This window comes from Phocoena sinus, chromosome 8 (assembly GCF_008692025.1).
Source record: "Phocoena sinus isolate mPhoSin1 chromosome 8, mPhoSin1.pri, whole genome shotgun sequence".
NCBI lineage: Eukaryota > Metazoa > Chordata > Mammalia > Artiodactyla > Phocoenidae > Phocoena > Phocoena sinus.
This window is the reverse complement of record NC_045770.1, coordinates 20,143,564-20,161,475: the sequence shown is the minus strand read 5'-3', so window position 1 is coordinate 20,161,475 and position 17,912 is coordinate 20,143,564. Positions and strand designations below refer to the sequence as shown.

Here is a 17,912-nt window from a genome sequence, read left to right as displayed (position 1 = left end):
AACTGTACAAATTAATAGAGAGGAACAGATCATGTTAAAAAAAAGTATTTTTTTAACATTAAGTATCAGGTTGTTCCCCTTAGCCTGTTCAGTGAGTTTTGTGCATGATATTCCATAAAATAACCTCACAGATTACTTCTCTATCTAAAAGTTCTTCTGTTTTCTCTTACAGCCGGATGCGTAGTGATGGTTTTGATGAAGAAAGTCAAAGAGACTACTGGAGGCCAAAGAATGAAATTTCTGGGGCACTGGATGATGATTTTCTTAAGGCTAAATCCTGGAACAAGAAGTTACATGATTATGAAGCTAACATGCCAGACAGGTTTGTGACTAAATTCCTGTGACCATTAATGGTATTTGGCCTGAGAATGTGTACTTTTAAAATTTAATTATCTCTGCAAAAGCTTATACAGACATGTTCATAGCATATTTATTCATAGTGGCCAGAAAAGTGGAAACCCAAATGTCTATCAACTGATAAATGGATAAAAAATGTGGTATATAGGATGGTAATAGAATGTTATTTGGCAGTATAAATAAAGTACTGATACATGCTACAACATGTATGAACCTTGAAAACATTATGCTAGGTGAGAAAAGCAGACACAAAAGGCCACTCATGATGATTCTATAGAGATAGAAAGTAGATTAGTGATTGCCATGGGCTACGGGAGATGGAGGAATGGAGCGACTGCTAATGGTTTGTTTCTTTTGGGGGTGATGAAAATGTTCTGAAATTAGTGGTGATGGTAGCACAACTCTGAAAATACTAAAAGCCACTGAAATGTACACTTTAAAAGGGTGAATTTTATGGTATATGAATTATATCTCAATAAAGCTGTTACTTAAAAAAAGTTGTCCCAAGGTAGACAGCATTATGTTATGAAGTGTTTTTGGAGAAGTACTTCACAGCTGAAGAGTAGAATATAAAAGCCCCTTAGTGTTTCTTAAGGAAGAAAATGTCAAGTTTTCTTACAAATGGACAAAGGAATCCTTTGTGTCTGAAATGAGCGTTCAGTACAGAAAATGTAACCAAGTTACCGAGCTATAAATGTGGTGTTGGCTCTACCATCTCTTTTTTCTTGGTTCTGTGTGTCTCTGTAAGTGTACACTCCTAAGTCTAATTTGTCTTTAATTTATAAGAAATGTATGCATTGCTTTAACAATACATGTAATAAAATGTTATTTTACAGATGGGGTCACAGTGGATATAAAGAGTTATACCCTGAAGAATTTGAAACAGACAGGTAAGGCAAGTACACTTACTGAAAAAAAGTTAGAAAGTAAGATTAGTACACAGTCTGAATTATAAATTGAGTTCTTAATTTTTTTTTGAAAGAGTCGATATATGTATATGTATAAATGATTTACAAACTTACTTTAGTATTTATTTATTTATTTTGGCTGCACTGGGTCTTAGTTGAGGCAGGTGGGATCTTCGTTGTGGCATGTTTAGTTGCAGCAAGCTTGCGGACTTCTTAGTTGTGGCATGCGAACTTCTTAGTTGCAGCATGCATGTGGGATCCAGTTCCCCGACCAGGGATTAAACCCCGGGCCGCCTGCATTGGGAGCTCGGAGTCTTACCCACTGGACCACCAGGGAAGTCCCGAGTTAGTAATTTTTATAAAGTATACAACATTTGCCATTAAAAATGTAACCAGAGAAATAATAGATTTAGTTGGGAGATGATTGGTATTTTGCCTTTCCCTGATATTTGGCATTATCTACAGCATGTAGGTTTTTTTTATATATAGTGTTCCATACAGTAACTCAGTATGGCAGATTAGAATTTTTGTCTTCATTTTAAAGATGAGGAAACAAAAACTCAGTGATAAAGTCTCATAGTAACATTATTATCAGTTTTGATTTAAAATTCAGATGTTAACCCCAACTTCCCATCTAGAAAGCAGAATATAAAAATTAATATAAATACACTTATTTTCTATAGTAAAGCAATTTTTCTTTTTTATTAGTAGTGATCAGCAGGATATTACCAATGGGAAGAAAACATCTCCCCAGGTAAAATCATCTACCCATGAATCTCACAAACACAAGAAGTCAAAGAAATCCCACAAAAAAAAGCAGAAAAAAAAGTCACACAAAAAACAGAAGAAAAGCAAAAAGGAAGCCACAGATATAACAGCAGATTCCTCAAGTGAGTTCTCAGAAGAAACTGGGGCTTCTAGTACCAGGAAAAGGAAACAACCACATAAGCGCAAGAAAAAATCCAGGAAAAAATCTCTCAAGAAATCTGCTTTATTCTTAGAGGCAGAGTGTAACACTTCCCAGTCAGATGATTCTGCATCCAGCAGTTCTGAGGAAAGTGAGGAAAGAGACACTAAGAAAACCAAAAGGAAAAAGAGAGATAAAAAAGCCCACACCCCTGTAGTTAACAGTGAAATACAGGAGAGGACAAACAAACGCACAAATTGGAAAGTGGCTACAGATGAAAGGTCTGCCGAGAGTTCAGAGGATGACTAAATGAGAAAGACATGTTTCCTGCATGACTCTGGATATTTACAGCTCTTACACCTTGGGGATTTGCCAGTGACTCTATTGCTCAGCACAGGGGGCCTGAGGTCAGAGCTGTCCTGTGCCATCTATATACATTCTGATAGACTTCTTGTCTTCTATTTTGGCCTGTTAAACTTGATCCTCTTATTGTTAATAGGGAGTCGGTTATTTTGTTATGAAGGTTTCTTGAAGAGATTATTTTTTGTGATTAATCACATTTAGCGTAGAGTGCATATGCAGCAAATTAAAGGACCCGGAAAGCTGAATCCAGTAATGACCTGGGTATACCAATTGGAATGTTGAATTTGGGGAAAGCAAGGGCTGGGGTCAAGAGATGGATTGGAACTAGTGCTGTATACAGTGGTGTGATAAGGGAACATCATGTTGCTCTTGTCTGTTTACACAGTAGGTGCCACAACTTGACTTTTTTTGTCTTTAGTCTTGGTGCTTTGATCTTCCCGTATTTTGACCCCACAGGTGTGGTCAAGTTTACTTGATGAGGAAATGAACATAAGAACAAACATTTTCCATTCATGATAACATCCATAGACAGCTGTTATTGGGAGACTAGGAGTTTTTGACAAATTTCCCTGTTGGACAGGGTCTGTGGCTACACTCAGTATACCCCTAAACATGGTAATTGGATAGTAAAAGGTTTTCTAGTTCCATTGTTTATTGCTATTTTAAATGCACTTGTGTTCAGAATTATTTCTTCAGTTCTCTTAGGTAAGTCCTCAACCAAATGAGGAAGAATTAGGCATTAGTTGTGCTAATGGTGCTCTGAACAGGATTCAGGGCATCAACAGCTATTTAAGTGTTGTCTTCCTTGTTCATTTCTTAATCTGTTAATGAACTTTAGATTTTTCCTGAAACTAGATTGAATCAGTTCCAAAATGAAATAGGCTTCTCAGGGACATACCCATTTCCTCCTAGTCTGCCTTTGGATTAAAGCACCAAGCAGAGACCTTGTTATTTCCCTTTGCTATATACTGTGATCCCTACTATGTTAATTCTTAAGAAACCAAAATATCACTGGAAGAAGGCTGGCAGAACACATGAATTATTTTCATTAAGGCAGATCAAGTGACATTGTTTTTTCTTGGTCGTCACTTCATGGGTGAAGTAAAGCTTGAAGGCGCAGACTTTTGGTCTTGGTCTGCCATTCATTGGTTATGAGGTCCGGAGCAGGTAAGTCAACCTCCCTGGCCTTACTTTCCCTATGTGTAATACAGAAATACTTCATGGTAGCATGACTGTATGACACCAGCAATAGACTATGACAACATTCCATGAGGTGGTAATATTTTGTAGTTCTTAACTATTAAATTTGTTCTCTTTACAGAACAGATTTCTAATAAAATGCTTAGTCATAAAATACATGGTTGGCCAGAGGTTCCCTATCCCTTGATTATAAGCAGGTGCTACTTTTTGGGATATTTATTTGAAATATTAATACTTTGGTACTCAATTGTTGATGTCCCATGGAGCATATTTTTACTTTTGGGATTATTAGTGGCCCAAGCAGGGATGAATAGTCTATATAATTACTACCTCTTAACCTAATGCAATTGTTTTTTTCTTGGAGCAAGTGAAATCTTCGTGGGAAGGAGTTTTCTACATGGATTTTTTTTTTTTTTAAGCATAGTTTCTGTGCTATTAAAGTACTGATTCTAAGCACAGACTCAGGAAGATGGGCCATTGGAACAAGGCTTCTCCAGGAAGTTGGTTCTGTTTGGGTCTTGACCTTCCCTTCCTCTCATACTAGCAGGCCTCTTCCCAATGAATACACATTTTGCCTGTTCTGGTTTTTGCCATGTTTACCTTTTCTTGGTCCTGTATAAGCAATAAAGCTGTTTTCTGTTCTTCACCTTTCTCAACCCCAAATTCTCTTCTATGCCTTAGGGTAAGGCTTTGATGGTTCTTCCAGCCCCCTTAAATATGGCTTAGGGTGGCTCTTCAAAACCTAAGATCTCTCATTTGCACTATTGGCCTTGGAACATAGTTGTTTCTAATGTTCCTGCCAATCAGAGATCTATATATTAAACCCTAAAATGGGATTTAAAAAAAGAGAGTTGGAGAATTCACATTTATTGAATAATTGTTGTGATACAAGATGGAATTTCTGAATTCCCAATAAATAAATTTCACTTTTTGAACATTTGATCTCTTACTTTTTAGCACCAACAGGCTTGGTAACAGCCTGAAGTTAACCTGACAATGGGTTGACAACATTCCCCTGCTGGCCCTTCAACCTGCTTAATAATAAGTCTTTTGCTTCTTCAGTCATTCTCCCACGGGATGGCCTACTGCCCTCCTTTCTGTACAATCTGGGCAAACCGACTGGTGATAGCAAGAGTAGTATCAATGAAGCGGTCCACACAGCTAGAGAGACAATTTTCAGTGCGAGAGTCTAGGCGATTCCCTGGCTTCTCCACACATTTATCCCAACATAACTCCATGAAGTGATGCACCTAAGAAGAAAGAAAAATAGTAACAACTTGGGGTCTGCAGACAGGCCTAACTATGAATTTTCTTATTTCCTTCCCATTTTTCTCATTTTCTATCACCTGACTAAACTATTCTTTGACTCTCTCCTCACTTCTAATTTGTCACCAATATGGACCAACTCCTCATCCCTACATTGAAACAATCCTTTTATCCTCTCCTTTTCTATTTTTCTTAGTAATTAAAAAATATGTACTTTCCATCAAGTCACCCTAATGCATCAGTTTCTCTGTTAGCCACTGAGGGCACTCCCTTATTTAACACCCAACCCATCTGTTTCAGTGAGGTCCACACACAGCATACTCAACTTGACTCTCAATACTCCTCCCTAAAGATTTTTCCACAATTTAAATTATTACCTCCTTGAGAGCACTGCCTATTATTTTCTAATTGTGTCACTTCCTTAATCAGATAGAAAATCTCAGGCACGATTAATACCTTCTTTTATATTTCCAAACTAGCACCAGCGTAAGCTGGGAGGCTATGGTACCAATTAATTCCCCCAAACCACTGCACTCATCTCATTCTAAACCTATTCTTAAGTAGTTCTTAACCTTTTGGGGGTCATGGACATATCTGAGAATCCGATGAAGGTTACCGGCCCAATCTACAGAAAAATGCACACACAGCACAGAAAATGGGTGCACTTTCATAATGTTCAGCACCCAAAGATTTCTAACCAGGGTTCTTGCTACTCATATTCAGCGAACTCTCCCCTTCCCACCCCCTCCCCCCCTCCTCCCAACACGGGGGAATAACCATTTACCAAGGGCTTAACTACTTTGGGAGGCTGGGTACTAAGCAGTCAATCCTTTCTGCGGTCCTAAAAGATGACTATCACCTCCGTTTAAGAGGCACGGTTAAGTAATTAGGTTTAGGGTTAGTCATGCAGCTAGAAAGGGGCAACGCCGCGGTTGGAACCATGCTCCAAAACTCTTGTTCTAAACTAACAGTCTAGACCGACTACTTCAGAGCCCACCTTGATCCAATAATGCTCTACTGCTCTATCGTTTTCCAATACATTATTGCAATATGATCCTTGATATCCAGTGAGGCAGCGGGCGACTGCGAAACCAAGACTTACAGTGGACGGGCGTTCTGTCTATGGGCACGTGACCTGTAAGGGGCAGAGGCAAGCTTAGAACCGGAATCTTCCGAATGCCAGCCCAGAGAGCTCACCGCCAAGCTAGGCTCCCGTGCCTTTGTGTCGCCCCGCCGCAGGAGTGACTCGTTTCTTTCGTGAGCAGAACCGGGCGCAGCAGGCACGGAGCATAGGGCGGCCGCACCGCCCCGCCCACCGTTCAGAGCTCCGTGGGTGCCCGGAACCTGTACTTCACCCTCTTTTCTCTTCACACTGGTCCCTGTCCCCGCACCTGTGCAGTGAACTGCGCCTTCTGCTGTTCCGCCGCCACCAGGCGCTGCAACTCCGCTTCATCCGCCTCACCCAGCTCCGCCATTGCCTGCGTCGAGCTCGGGACCTTCCGACGAGCCGTGTGCGCATGTGCGGCGGGACCGAGCCAACACCGACTTCCGGTTCACCCGGCGTTTTCCGTTTCCTCGTTTTCTTTCGTCGTTGCGGGTGGATGTTGTCATATGACTGCTTCCGGGTTGCTGGATGACCTTGAGCCTTCCCGAGCGACATGGCGACTCTCTGGAGGCTGAGTGTCCTCTGCGGTGCCGGAGGTGGGCGAGGTGAGGATCCTGGCAGCTGGAGGTGTTTAGCACAACCTCCAGCCGGGGAAGGGAATGCGGTGAGGATTCGTTTGCTGGGCGGTGAGACCTTTTGAGCGGGGGTGGGGTGGGGCGGGGCGGGGGTGTCCCTCCTCCTTCCCTTTGGCAGCTCTGGCTCCTGCCGAAACCACGGCATCACCAGCGTTGCCTGCGGGCCCAGATGTTCACCCGAGAGCATATCTCCCCTGCTCTGGGCTGACGTGGTGATGGGGTAATTTGAAAGTTATAGTCTTGCAGAGGCTATTCACATGAGTTCTCTTTTTCTCCCCATTCGCTGTTTTTAGAGTGCTCCCTCCCTGAATCGCAAAAGAGTGTCAGGGTCAAAGTCCCAATCCACGTCTTGCCTATTTCCCTTGGAGCTGAGTTCGATAATTATAGAAGTGGGCATTTGTGTTATACCAGGCACTGTAGTATGGTTGGGTTACAAATGTGAAAAAACATAGTTCCAGCCCTCAAAGAGTTTTCGTTTTTGTAGAGAAAACACATATAAGCATAATGCAACATAAAGTGAAAACTGTGCAGTAAGTAAATTGTATGCCAGTCCAGAGGAAGAATATATTAGCTGTGTGTTTTGGAAGGATCACCCTGTCTGGGTTCTTGAAGAAGGTGTGCCTGATTTGAGTGTTGAGGGTAAGGAAGGCCACAGGAAGAAGGGCATTACAGTTAGGGCTACTGGGATGAGCAAAAGAATGATGAAGGTGTAGAAACTGCTTGTTATGAGAGAAAACAAAACAAATCAGATATTAGAGTGTGAAGCTCAAGATGAGGAGTGAGATGGTTCTGGAAAGGTGAACTGAAGTCAAATCACAGAAGAACTTGTCTTGATTTGGAGTATGCATTTTACTTCGTGTGAAGGGCAGCCCTTGAAAGGTTTGACATAGATTTGCAGTTTACATTGACCACTTTGGTAACAATGTGGTAGATGGCCATCATGGGAAATGGGGCAGGCTAAGACATAAGTCAGGGAGACGAGTTGAGACACTGTTGTAGCCGTGTTGGCAAGGATGGTGAGGTCCTGAACTTGGAAAGCTGTACATAAGAGAAGATTGTCTCAGGAAATGTTAGGAGATACATCAGTATGATTTGGCATTTGACTGAATTTAGAGGGAATGTCCTACATGACTTCCAGATTTCTGGGTAAAGTGAAAGAGTGGCTGGGATGTCATTAAATAAAGTGGTAAGCATGTAGATGGGGGGCAAGTTTAAATGAGAAAGTGAGTTTAAGGGTGATTTTAGTTTTTGCCATGGTAAGTTTGAGGACCATGTGGGGTATCTCAGGGGAGAGGCCTTCTAGGCACTTAAACTTCTGAAACTCTGGAGAGATATCAGGCCTGGGGATACAGAGTTGGGTTTCATCAGCTTAAAGGCACTAGAAGTTGAGTGGACAAAATGTCTAGGGGTGGGCATAGGAAGCAAGGAGAGCAATGGGCAGATGATGGAATCCTGGGCAGACATTTAAGAGCAGCTGCAGAGGAGAGAATCAAAAGGAGAAGCAGAAGAGAGTTCTTTCAGAGAAGAGAAGGGAGGAGAGGCCACCAGTGCCACGTGATGCAGAAAGCCCAATAAGATGAAGACTAAACAGTGTCTATTGGATGTGGCCACAGGAGACCATTGGTGACTTACTAAAGCAGCTTTGGTGGGGATAAAGACGAGTTTCAGAGCTGAAGAATGATAAGGAAATGAGGAAGTTGAGGTGATTTAGACAACACTTTAAAGAAGCATGTTTGGAAAGTGAGGAAAGGGAGCAGGGGAAGAGTGCGTGGGCTTTAGAGGACATAGGATCAAGGGAAGGGTTAATTGTATTACATCAGTTGAGGGAAAATGGTCAGTAGGAAGGAAGGAGAGGTTAAAGATACAGGAGAGAAATTACATTTTATCGAGTGCTTATAACATTCTGGGAATTATGCTGAACATTTTGCATATATTTTAAAATTTTCAATGGAGTATTATGAAGTAAATACCAGTATTTTCATTTTACAAAAGAGAGGACATTGACTCTTGGAGAGCCTATTTAACTTAATTGCTCATCGTCTCACAGCAGCATTGGTAGGGTTGGGTGTACCTAGGTCTGCCTATTTTTTTTTTTATTATTTTTTTTTTTTGGTCTGCCTATTTTTTAACCAAGAGACAAGATCTAAAGGAGGACAGAAAGGGATGGGTTCAAGAGTGCAAGCAGAGAAATTGATCTTGAAAAGGAAGATGGTATTTCCCAAACTAGACTGAATTCCCTGAAGACAAAGACTTTGTCTTTTATCTCTCTTGCTCTAGTACAGAGCATAATCTTGCATGTATTAAATGTTTGTTGGATGAATAGATGAATAAATGGGAGAAGAAAGGAGCTACAAGTTATTTTTTTTAATTAGTCAAAGTGAAGCCCTTTTATGTAAGTGTTCATTGATTTTTCAATATTTCCATGGCTACTTAGTCTAATCTCATAGCAACCCAGTGAAATAGACACTATCCTCATTTTACAGATGAGTTGGTCATTCCCTGTTTGGGGTTAAATCGCTTGCCTATGGTCATTTAGAAAGTCTGTCAATCCTGTTAAAGGAGAGGTGCTTATGATCCCCCTTATGTCTCTTTCCTTAGCTCTCTTCCTCCGAACCCCAGTGGTCAGACCGGCTCATGTCTCAGCATTTCTCCAGGACCGATCAACCCCAGGATGGTGTGGAATACAGCACATTCACCTGTCACCCAGCCACCATTGTATGTCCATCTTCATCTGGGCTGATTATCATGCCTTTGGCAGGACTTGCTGTCTCTGAGAGGAACTCTTGTGTCCAGCTCTGTCAAATGAAGACCTAGCCTACACCTGGGCACACAATGCTAGCGTGGTTGAATCATGCCATTTACACTCATACAGAAACTTCTGGTCTAAGTCTTTTTAAATTTTTTAAAAAGAAAATAGTTCTGTAGGAGGAGTCTGTTCAATATAGTTTAGTTACTTTTATTTATGTAGCTAATGGAGAGGAGCCAGATCCAAATAATTGGAATAGTAGACAGTTTAAAAAATCATGCATATTTATAGCTGTAATTGACATGGCTTATTTTTTATTTAGGTTGATATTAAAATCATGGCATTTCTTGGATGAATACTGTTTAGGTATTAAATCTTAGAAAATCTGTAGGTGAATAACAAGTTAACTATATTTTCATTTTTAAAGTCTAGAAAGATCAGTATTTTACAGAGAAGACTTCTTTTGATTCTTAAGTCTACCAGTTATAATTGCATCTGAGTTATGAGTAATTAGGCAAGTATAGTTTTCCTGCTTTTTAGAATTATGTATCTTTGAAAAGTTTTTGTTTCTGAACTTTGTTCAGTTAGATTTAGCAAGAGTGGTTTTAACTTGGGTGCATGGGACTAAGGAAGGTCCCCCAAAGTTGTATACACCAGTCTTTATTTTTAAAATTTATGTTATTTATTTATTTATTTATGGCTGCATTGGGTCTTCATTGCTGCACACAAGGCTTTCTCTAGTTGTGGCGAGCAAGGGCTAGTCTTCATTGTGGTGTGCGGTCTTCTTATTGCAGTGGTTTCTCTTGTTGTGGAGCACGGGCTCTAGGCACGTGGGCTCAGTAGTTGTGGCTCGTGGCTCTAGAGCGCATGCTCAGTAGTTGTGGCGCCCGGGCTTAGTTGCTCTGCGGCATGTGGGATCTTCCCGGACCAGGGCTCAAACCCGTGTCCCCTGCATTGGCAGGCAGATTTCTTAACCACTGCGCCACCAGGGAAGTCCCTACACAGTTTTTTTTTTTTTTTTTTAATTTTTTGGCCACGCTGCGCAACATGTGGGATCTTACTTCCCTGACCAGGGATCAAACCTGCGCCCCCTGCATTGGGAACGCAGAGTCTTAAGCACTGGACTGCCAGGGAAGTCCCCCTACACAGTTTTTAATGTGTGTATCTATGTGCACTTTTCCCAGGAAGTAGCTCCATCCTTTTATTAGATTCCCAATGGGGTGTGTAACCAAAAAAGGTAGAGGCTCTCAAAGAGATGTTTAAAGCCCATTTTTATTTTCACCTTGTTTAAAAGAAGTTTTCAGGGACTTCCCTGGTGGTCCAGTGGTTAGCAACCCACCTGCCAGTGCAGGGGATACGGGTTCAAGCCCCCTGGTCCAGGAAGATCCCGTATGCCGCGGAACAGCTGAGCCTGTGAGCCACAACTGCTGAAGCCTGTGCATCTAGAGCCCGTGCTCCGCAACCAGAGAACCCACCACAGTGTGAAGCCTGCGCACCGCAACGAAGAGTGGTCCCCGCTCACCGCAACTTGGATGAGAGGGGCCCGTGCACAGCAATGAAACCCAGTGTAGCCAAAAATAAATAAATAAAAATAAATAAATGTATAAAAAAAACAAATAAAGAAGTTTTCACATTCCATATCTATTTTTGGCTATTTATAAGTAACGGAACAGAAGAAGAACCCATGACCCTAAAAGTTGACATTAGAACTTTGCTTCTATCTGTCTATTTATTTTTGGCTCTGTTGGGTCTTCGTTGCTGTGGGCGGTCTTCCTCTAGTTGCGGCGGGCAGGGGCTCCTCTTCGTTGCGGTGTGCGGGCTTCTCATCACGGTGGCTTTTGTTGCAGAGCACGGGCTCTAGGCACGTGGGCTTCAGTAGTTGTGGCTCACGGACTCTAGAGTGAAGGCTCAGTAGTTGTGGCACATGGGCTTCGTTGCTCCTCAGCATGTGGGATCTTCCCGCACCAGGGCTCGAACCCGTGTCTCCTGCATTGGCAGGCAGATTTTTTTTTTTTTTTCCCCAGTACGTGGGCCTCTCGTTGTGGCCTCTCCTGTTGCGGAGCGCAGGCTCAGCGGCTCCGCGGCATGTGGGATCCTCCTGGACCGGGGCATGAACCCGTGTCCCCTGCATCGGCAGGCGGACTCTCAACCATTGCACCACCAGGGAAGCCCCTGGCAGGCAGATTTTTAACCACTGCGCCACCAGGGAAGCCCGAGAACTTTGCTTCTCTTTGAGTTGGCTGGTTTAATTTTCTTTTGGGAGGATTTTTAATATTACTTTACTTACTTTAATATTATTTTACTTACAATATTACTTTACTTTTGATTAGGTGTAAACAAAAGAGTGATGTTTTTAAAGGAATTCCATAGGTGTCACCAACTTTATATTCATAAGGTAATCTGTCTATTACACTGAAGTCCAAGATTGGTAATTCTGCAAAGATATTTTGTCCATCTTCTTGCCTATAAGCAAAGTGGATCTGTCTTCTAATTAACATATGTAGGTGTTGAGACACCCTGTGCTGAAAGACTTCAAAGAAAGGAGATTGCATCTCTCACTTACCTTTATCTTACCCTGTTTATGCTCAGAGTTAAGTCTTCCATGCATTCTGTTTGCCATTATGTCAGTGGGTTATTTTGTGGCAAATATTGAGATGTGTGTTTCCTCCTGCAACTCTTATGAATCTCGTCCTTCCTTTCTACAGCTGGTTCCAAGGCTGCGTCTCTCCACTGGACTGGTGAGAGGGTTGTCAGTGTTTTGCTCCTGGGCCTAATTCCAGCTGCTTATTTGAATCCTTGCTCTGCGGTGGACTACTCTCTGGCTGCAGCCCTCACTCTTCATAGTCACTGGCAAGTAGAGCAGTCCTTTCAGTTATTACATTGTCTGCTCAATTTGTTTTGCTGTGAGCTTGTCTCACTATTGCATATGAGAGAGAAGTTGGTTGAGATACTGAAGATCGGAAGAGAACCTTAAAACATATGTAAACTATTTATATGCCCAGATTTATGTATCCACCTGCCTATTTGATGTCTTCGCTTTCATATCTGTACGCATTTTTGAACACAGCATGTCATAAAACTGAGTTCCTGATCCTCCCCAGAATCTCTTCCTCCAGTATTCTTGCCCATTTGAATTAATGACGTTTCCATTCTTCTGTTTGTTCAAGCCCCAAACCTGGTCATCATGCTTGATTCCAGAAGTAGTCTCCTAACTGGTCTCCTGTCTGTTCTCAACACAGCAGCCCCTGTGATCCTGTTAAAATATTAAGACAGGTCCAGACACTCCTCGAAACCCTTCATTGTCTCCTAATCTTACTTAAACTAAAAGGCAGAGTTTCTTACAGTGATCTACCAGACTCTATATGGTCTTGCCCCCTCTTCCTTTCCTCATTTGCAACGATTTTCTGTCACATTCACACTGGCTTCCTTGCTAATTCTTGAACGCACCTGGGTCACTCCAGGCCTCAGGGCTTTACTCTTACAGTTCCTTCTACTTGAAACTTTTCCTAGTTATGTACTTGGCTTGTTGCCTCATTTCCTTCACATCTTAAATGTTACCTTCTCAATGAAGCTGTCTCTAACGACTTACTCAAAATTGCAGTGTCTCTCCCAACATTCCTTATCCCTCTCCCCTGTCTTTATTGTCTCAGTAGCACTTATTTCATTCTAATATACTTATCATCTGTTTATTATCTTGTATATTTTCTGTCTCCCCTCACAAGAATGAAAGCACAGATACAGAAAATCATAAGAATCAAATCTATGGCTTCGTGAATTATTATAACAGTAATACCCCTCCAGGTCAAGAAATAGACCTTTGCCATCTACCGCAGGAGCCTCTTCCTTGTGTTGTATCTCAGTCATAATGGTTCAACATCCCCCCCACCAGAAAAAATTTTATCCTGATTTTTATAGCAATCGTTTTATTACATTTCATCATAGTTTTATTACCCAAATGTGCATCACTAGACACTATAGTTCAGTTTTGCTCTTTTTAAAAAAAGAAATGTAATAGTTTTGACTGTTTTTATTTGTTGTTGTATCTTTAGTGCCTAGGGCAGTATCTCACACATAGCACTAAGTAAATATTTGTCGAATGGATGAATTTCCAGTTTTTATTTATTTTACCCAGTGTAGTTTGTTAGACTTTCTAAGTTAATGAACCTTCTAGAAAGTTTGTTAATAACACTTGGGTTCCGTAAGTTGTCCCTTGTATGTTGTTTTGCAAGGACAATATGCTGTCATGGGTGGGGGAGGTTTTTTTTGGATTCTTAGAACTGAAAGCACTTGGGGAGTATCTTAACCAACCCTATTGTTTTACAGTTGTAGAAACTAAACCCCAGGGAAGTTAAGTAACTTGTCAGAATCATTTTCTAGCTAGTATTAAAGGTGATTTTGCTTACCTAGTTTTCTAGGGTTGGTTAGAATTACCCTTTAACCAGATAGACCTCTCACAATAAAAGATTCCAGTTGCATATGGAAATACTAGCTCACAGCTACAGTAGGATTTCTCTGATGTGTGTTTCTTGAAAGGAGATCCATCTAAATCGGTGAAAAATCAGAATAAGAGATAAATCTAAAGTCATACTTTTTTTCTTTTTTGGCCGTGCTATGTGGCATATGGGATCTTAGTTCCCCATCCAGGGATTGAACCCGTGCCCCCTGAAGTGGAAGTGTGGAGTCTTAACCACTGGACCGCCAGGGAAGCCCTAAAGTCATACATTCTAAAAATTACGATTGACTTCTCCAATTACCTTACTGATTCTCTCTTCCTTTTTCAAACATACACAGAAAAGACTTGAAAGAATTGTCTATAATTGTGCACTAGTTCCTTAGCATCCAATCTGCTGTTTTTTTTGGCAGTACGAAGGCCTCTCACTGTTGTGGCCTCTCCGTTGTGGAGCACAGGCTCCGGACGCGCAGGCTCAGCGGCCATGGCTCACGGGCCCAGCCGCTCCGCAGCATGTGGGATCTTCCCGGACCGGGGCACGAACCCGTGTCCCCTGCGTCAGCAGGCGGACTCTCAACCACTGCGCCACCAGGGAAGCCCAGCATCCCATCTTTTTTAACCCACATTAATTGGGCTTTTTATCCCAACTGTGTAACTGAAGTCATTCTTATCAAAATCACTAAAGACCTTAATTTTTTCCAAATCCAGTTGTCCATTCTCTGTCCTCCACTTGAAACTCAGCAGCATTCAAGTTAATCGACCGTTTTCTCCTTAAGTAAATTTTCTTTGGCTTCCTAGATGCCATACTCACCTTGTTTTCTTCTACCTTACCAGCTGTACTTTCTCAGTCTCCTCTGTCAGCTCCTTTTCCTCTTGTCTGACCTCTGAGTAATAAAGGTCTGATCTCCAGGCTCATTCTAGGCTTTTTAAAATTTCTCTGTTTACACACTTTTCCAGGGTGAGCTCAGATCAGACTTCTTTTCCTGAGCTGCAGACTTGTATTTCCAGTTGTCTGACCGACTTATCCACTTGGATGTCTAATAGTCATCCCAAATTTAATATTGCCAAAAATCACTCTTTCCGCCCCCCCCCGAAATCTCTCTTGATTTCCCCTCAAAACCTCCTTCTCTCCCATTCTTCCCTAATTTCAATTAAATCTGTTGTTCAAGCCAAAAATCCTGGGAGTCATTCTAGGTATTACTTTTTGTCTTAACCCCACAACCAGTCCATCAGCTTGTGTTAGTTCTCTCCTCAGAACACAGTCTGAGCCAAGTTAAGCCAGCAGCCTTGCCTAGGCTACTACAGCTGCTTCCTAACTAGTTTTTTATTTCTGTTCTTGCCACCCTTCTGTCCGCACTGTCCTTTCACCACATATAGCCAGAGTAACCTTTTTAAAAGGTAAAATTACATTTATCCAAAGAAGATATGCAAATGGAAAATAAGCACATGAAAAAATGCTCAACATTGTTTGTTATTAGAGAAATGCAAATCAAAACCTCATTGAGATACCACTTTACACCTTACACTTTATACCACTTTACGCTTTACACCGACTTTACACATCATTGAGATACCACTTTACACCACTTTACACTTTACCAGGATGGCTGTAATCAAAAAGATGGACAATAATGAGTGTTGAGAAGTGGGAGTCCTCATATATCTCTGCTGGGAATGTAAAATGTTGCGGCTACCTTGGAAAACAGTTTGGCAGGTCTAACAAAAGTTATTATAACAAAGAGTTATAATATGAGTTAACAACAGAGAGTTGCTATATGACTCGGCAATTTCACTTTTAGGTATATACCTACCAAAATTGAAAACATGTCCCCACGCACACAAAAACTTGTACAATAATGTTCATAGCAGTGTTGTTATTATATAATAGCCAAAGAGGCGAAACAGTCCAGATGTGTCTTAATTGATGAATAGCTAAACAAAATGTGATATGTTTTTACAAAGGAGTATTATTTGGCCATACAAAGACTAAAGTGCTGATCTGTGGTGCAACATGGCTGAACCTTGAAAGTGTTATGCTGAGTGAAAGAAACTCAACACGAAAGGCCGTATATTGTATGATTTCATTATGAAAAGTGTCCCGAATTAGCAAATATGTAGAGACAGAAAACAAATTAGTGATTGCCTAATGGGCTAAAGGGTACAGAGTTTGTTTCTGATGAAAATGTTCTGGGATTAAACAGTGATGGTGTTGCACAACTCTGTGTGAGTATACTAAAAGCCACAGAATTGTTAATTTTATGGTACGTGAATTATATCTCAATAGAACTGTTATTTAAAAAGTAAAATTAGGTCACTGCTTACTTTGGTCACTGCCTACTTAAAGCACAGCTGTGGTTTCCCGTTGTATTTCAAGTAAAATTCAAACTCCTTGTTATGACCTTCAAGCCCCTATGCGATCTGCCCCTGCCTTCTGGTCTCCCTGTTCTCCAGCCACATAACCTTTTTACGATTCCTCAGAGATGCCAAGGTCATTGTTACTTTTGTTTGGGATGTTCTTTTCATTCAAGCCATCCTTTCTAAAATATTTCTTCATAGCACTTATGTACTTTTTCTTTCTCTTCACTAAAATGTTTGTTCCATAAGGGCAGGAATGCTGTCTTATTTGCTGTACTCTCAACATCTGTAACAGATTCTGGCACATAATATCTGCTTAATAAAATTCTTTTTCAATTAATGAAAAGTCTGTAGGCCATTTGTTTGGGTTTAAAAATAAAAACAAAAATTTTATAAATAGAGTAGGAATTAGTTACTGTCTTTGATATAAACGACTCGAAAATTGAATCTGAAGGATAGGAAGGTGTCTTTATTATATTGTTAGGGTACACTTGATTCCTTCATTTTGGTTTGTGAGTTTTGTTACCATGAGTTGCATTTTGACCTTGACTGATTATTTTTTTTGCAGCCAAGTTTAACCGAATAGCCTTCTAACATCACTTGTGGTTTTTCATTTGTACTGTGATTTTTTTTTTTTCTTTAGGGGCATTGGACAAGTTGTTACTGACTATGTTCGAGGGGCTGCGTTGCAGAAAGCTGCCAAGGCAGGCTTCTTGGTGCTCTCGGCGTTCACCTTTGCTGGGCTTTGTTATTTCAACTATCATGATGTGGGCATCTGCAAAGCCGTGGCTATGCTGTGGAAGCTCTGACCCTTTAGACTTAACACCTTGAGAAGTGATTGTACACCTGCTTGCCTCTGCTATGTGATGCCATTTCAACTCACAATAAGAAGGAAATAACAGATTAGTCAGCTGGTAAACCTCTTCTCCTAATCAGCTAGTTATGTTTAGAGTTTAATCTTTGAAGAAAGATTGAGAGAAATTGTATCCAAGAAGTTGTGAGACTGAGTTAATGGGGTGTCTCACAGCTTCTCAGAAGACTCACAGTATAACTAAACATTATATATGAGCCTTTGCCTGTTAATTTATCAGACTCTTAAAGGGAATTCAGCTTTATTACTCTCAGTATTTGATCAAACTTCTATATTTGTCCTAGGATGATGGAGAAAGGGAACGACTGTTAATTCATAAGTAAAGACTTCGCAGAAAATTAGGCAGTGTTTCGTTTTTGTAAACATCCCCCCCTCTGTTCAGTCGATACCAGTTACTGATGGTTACGTGTCCTAGGGAGATTTGAAAATTAGAAATGCTGATATTTCACATTACTGATTTCTAGATCCTAGGAAGAAGAGCCTGGAGAGTTTCTGAATATAGAGAAGTTTCATGTAGGGAAGAGGTCCATTTATAGACATTTCAAATTGTTACAGGTTCTAAATGGAGACTTAATCCTCAAATGTGTTTATTTTACTGGTCCTAAAATAATCTTTTCACAAATATAAAATTGTAAGTAATAAGTTGTTGTTTTCCCACCGTGGGAATCTCTAATGTGAAAATGTATTCTATGAAGGTAAAGTTTTTTTAAAAATAAAAATGCTGTATAATAAAAATTTATTCTACTCTT

General features: G+C 40.9%; 3 protein-coding genes across 8 annotated transcripts in view; 2 read left to right on the top strand and 1 right to left on the bottom strand.

The window, feature by feature from the left end:
- NKAPD1 (NKAP domain containing 1) overlaps positions 1-17,902 on the top strand; it is a 22,828-nt gene extending 4,926 nt beyond the window's left edge. For 3 of the 6 annotated variants that reach the window (XM_032639199.1, XM_032639198.1, XM_032639200.1), the window contains 5 exons: positions 173-322; positions 1,194-1,247; positions 1,974-6,711; positions 9,340-9,456; positions 12,193-17,902. In XM_032639199.1, the coding sequence (XP_032495090.1) occupies positions 173-322; positions 1,194-1,247; positions 1,974-2,481 (712 nt within the window). In that variant the 3' untranslated portion in view covers positions 2,482-6,711; positions 9,340-9,456; positions 12,193-17,902. The remainder of the gene's footprint in view (positions 1-172; positions 323-1,193; positions 1,248-1,973; positions 6,712-9,339; positions 9,457-12,192) is intronic. The other 3 variants (XM_032639202.1, XM_032639201.1, XM_032639197.1) reach the window with 2 other exon arrangements.
- Positions 4,582-6,596, bottom strand: TIMM8B (translocase of inner mitochondrial membrane 8 homolog B). Its single transcript, XM_032639205.1, has 2 exons — positions 6,393-6,596; positions 4,582-4,985 (listed from the first exon to the last, which is right to left on the bottom strand). The coding sequence occupies exons 1-2, from the start codon at positions 6,474-6,476 to the stop codon at positions 4,818-4,820; spliced, it is 252 nt and encodes an 83-aa protein (XP_032495096.1). The 5' UTR covers positions 6,477-6,596; the 3' UTR covers positions 4,582-4,817.
- Positions 6,555-17,912, top strand: SDHD (succinate dehydrogenase complex subunit D). Its single transcript, XM_032639203.1, has 4 exons — positions 6,555-6,711; positions 9,340-9,456; positions 12,193-12,337; positions 16,936-17,912. The coding sequence occupies exons 1-4, from the start codon at positions 6,660-6,662 to the stop codon at positions 17,099-17,101; spliced, it is 480 nt and encodes a 159-aa protein (XP_032495094.1). The 5' UTR covers positions 6,555-6,659; the 3' UTR covers positions 17,102-17,912.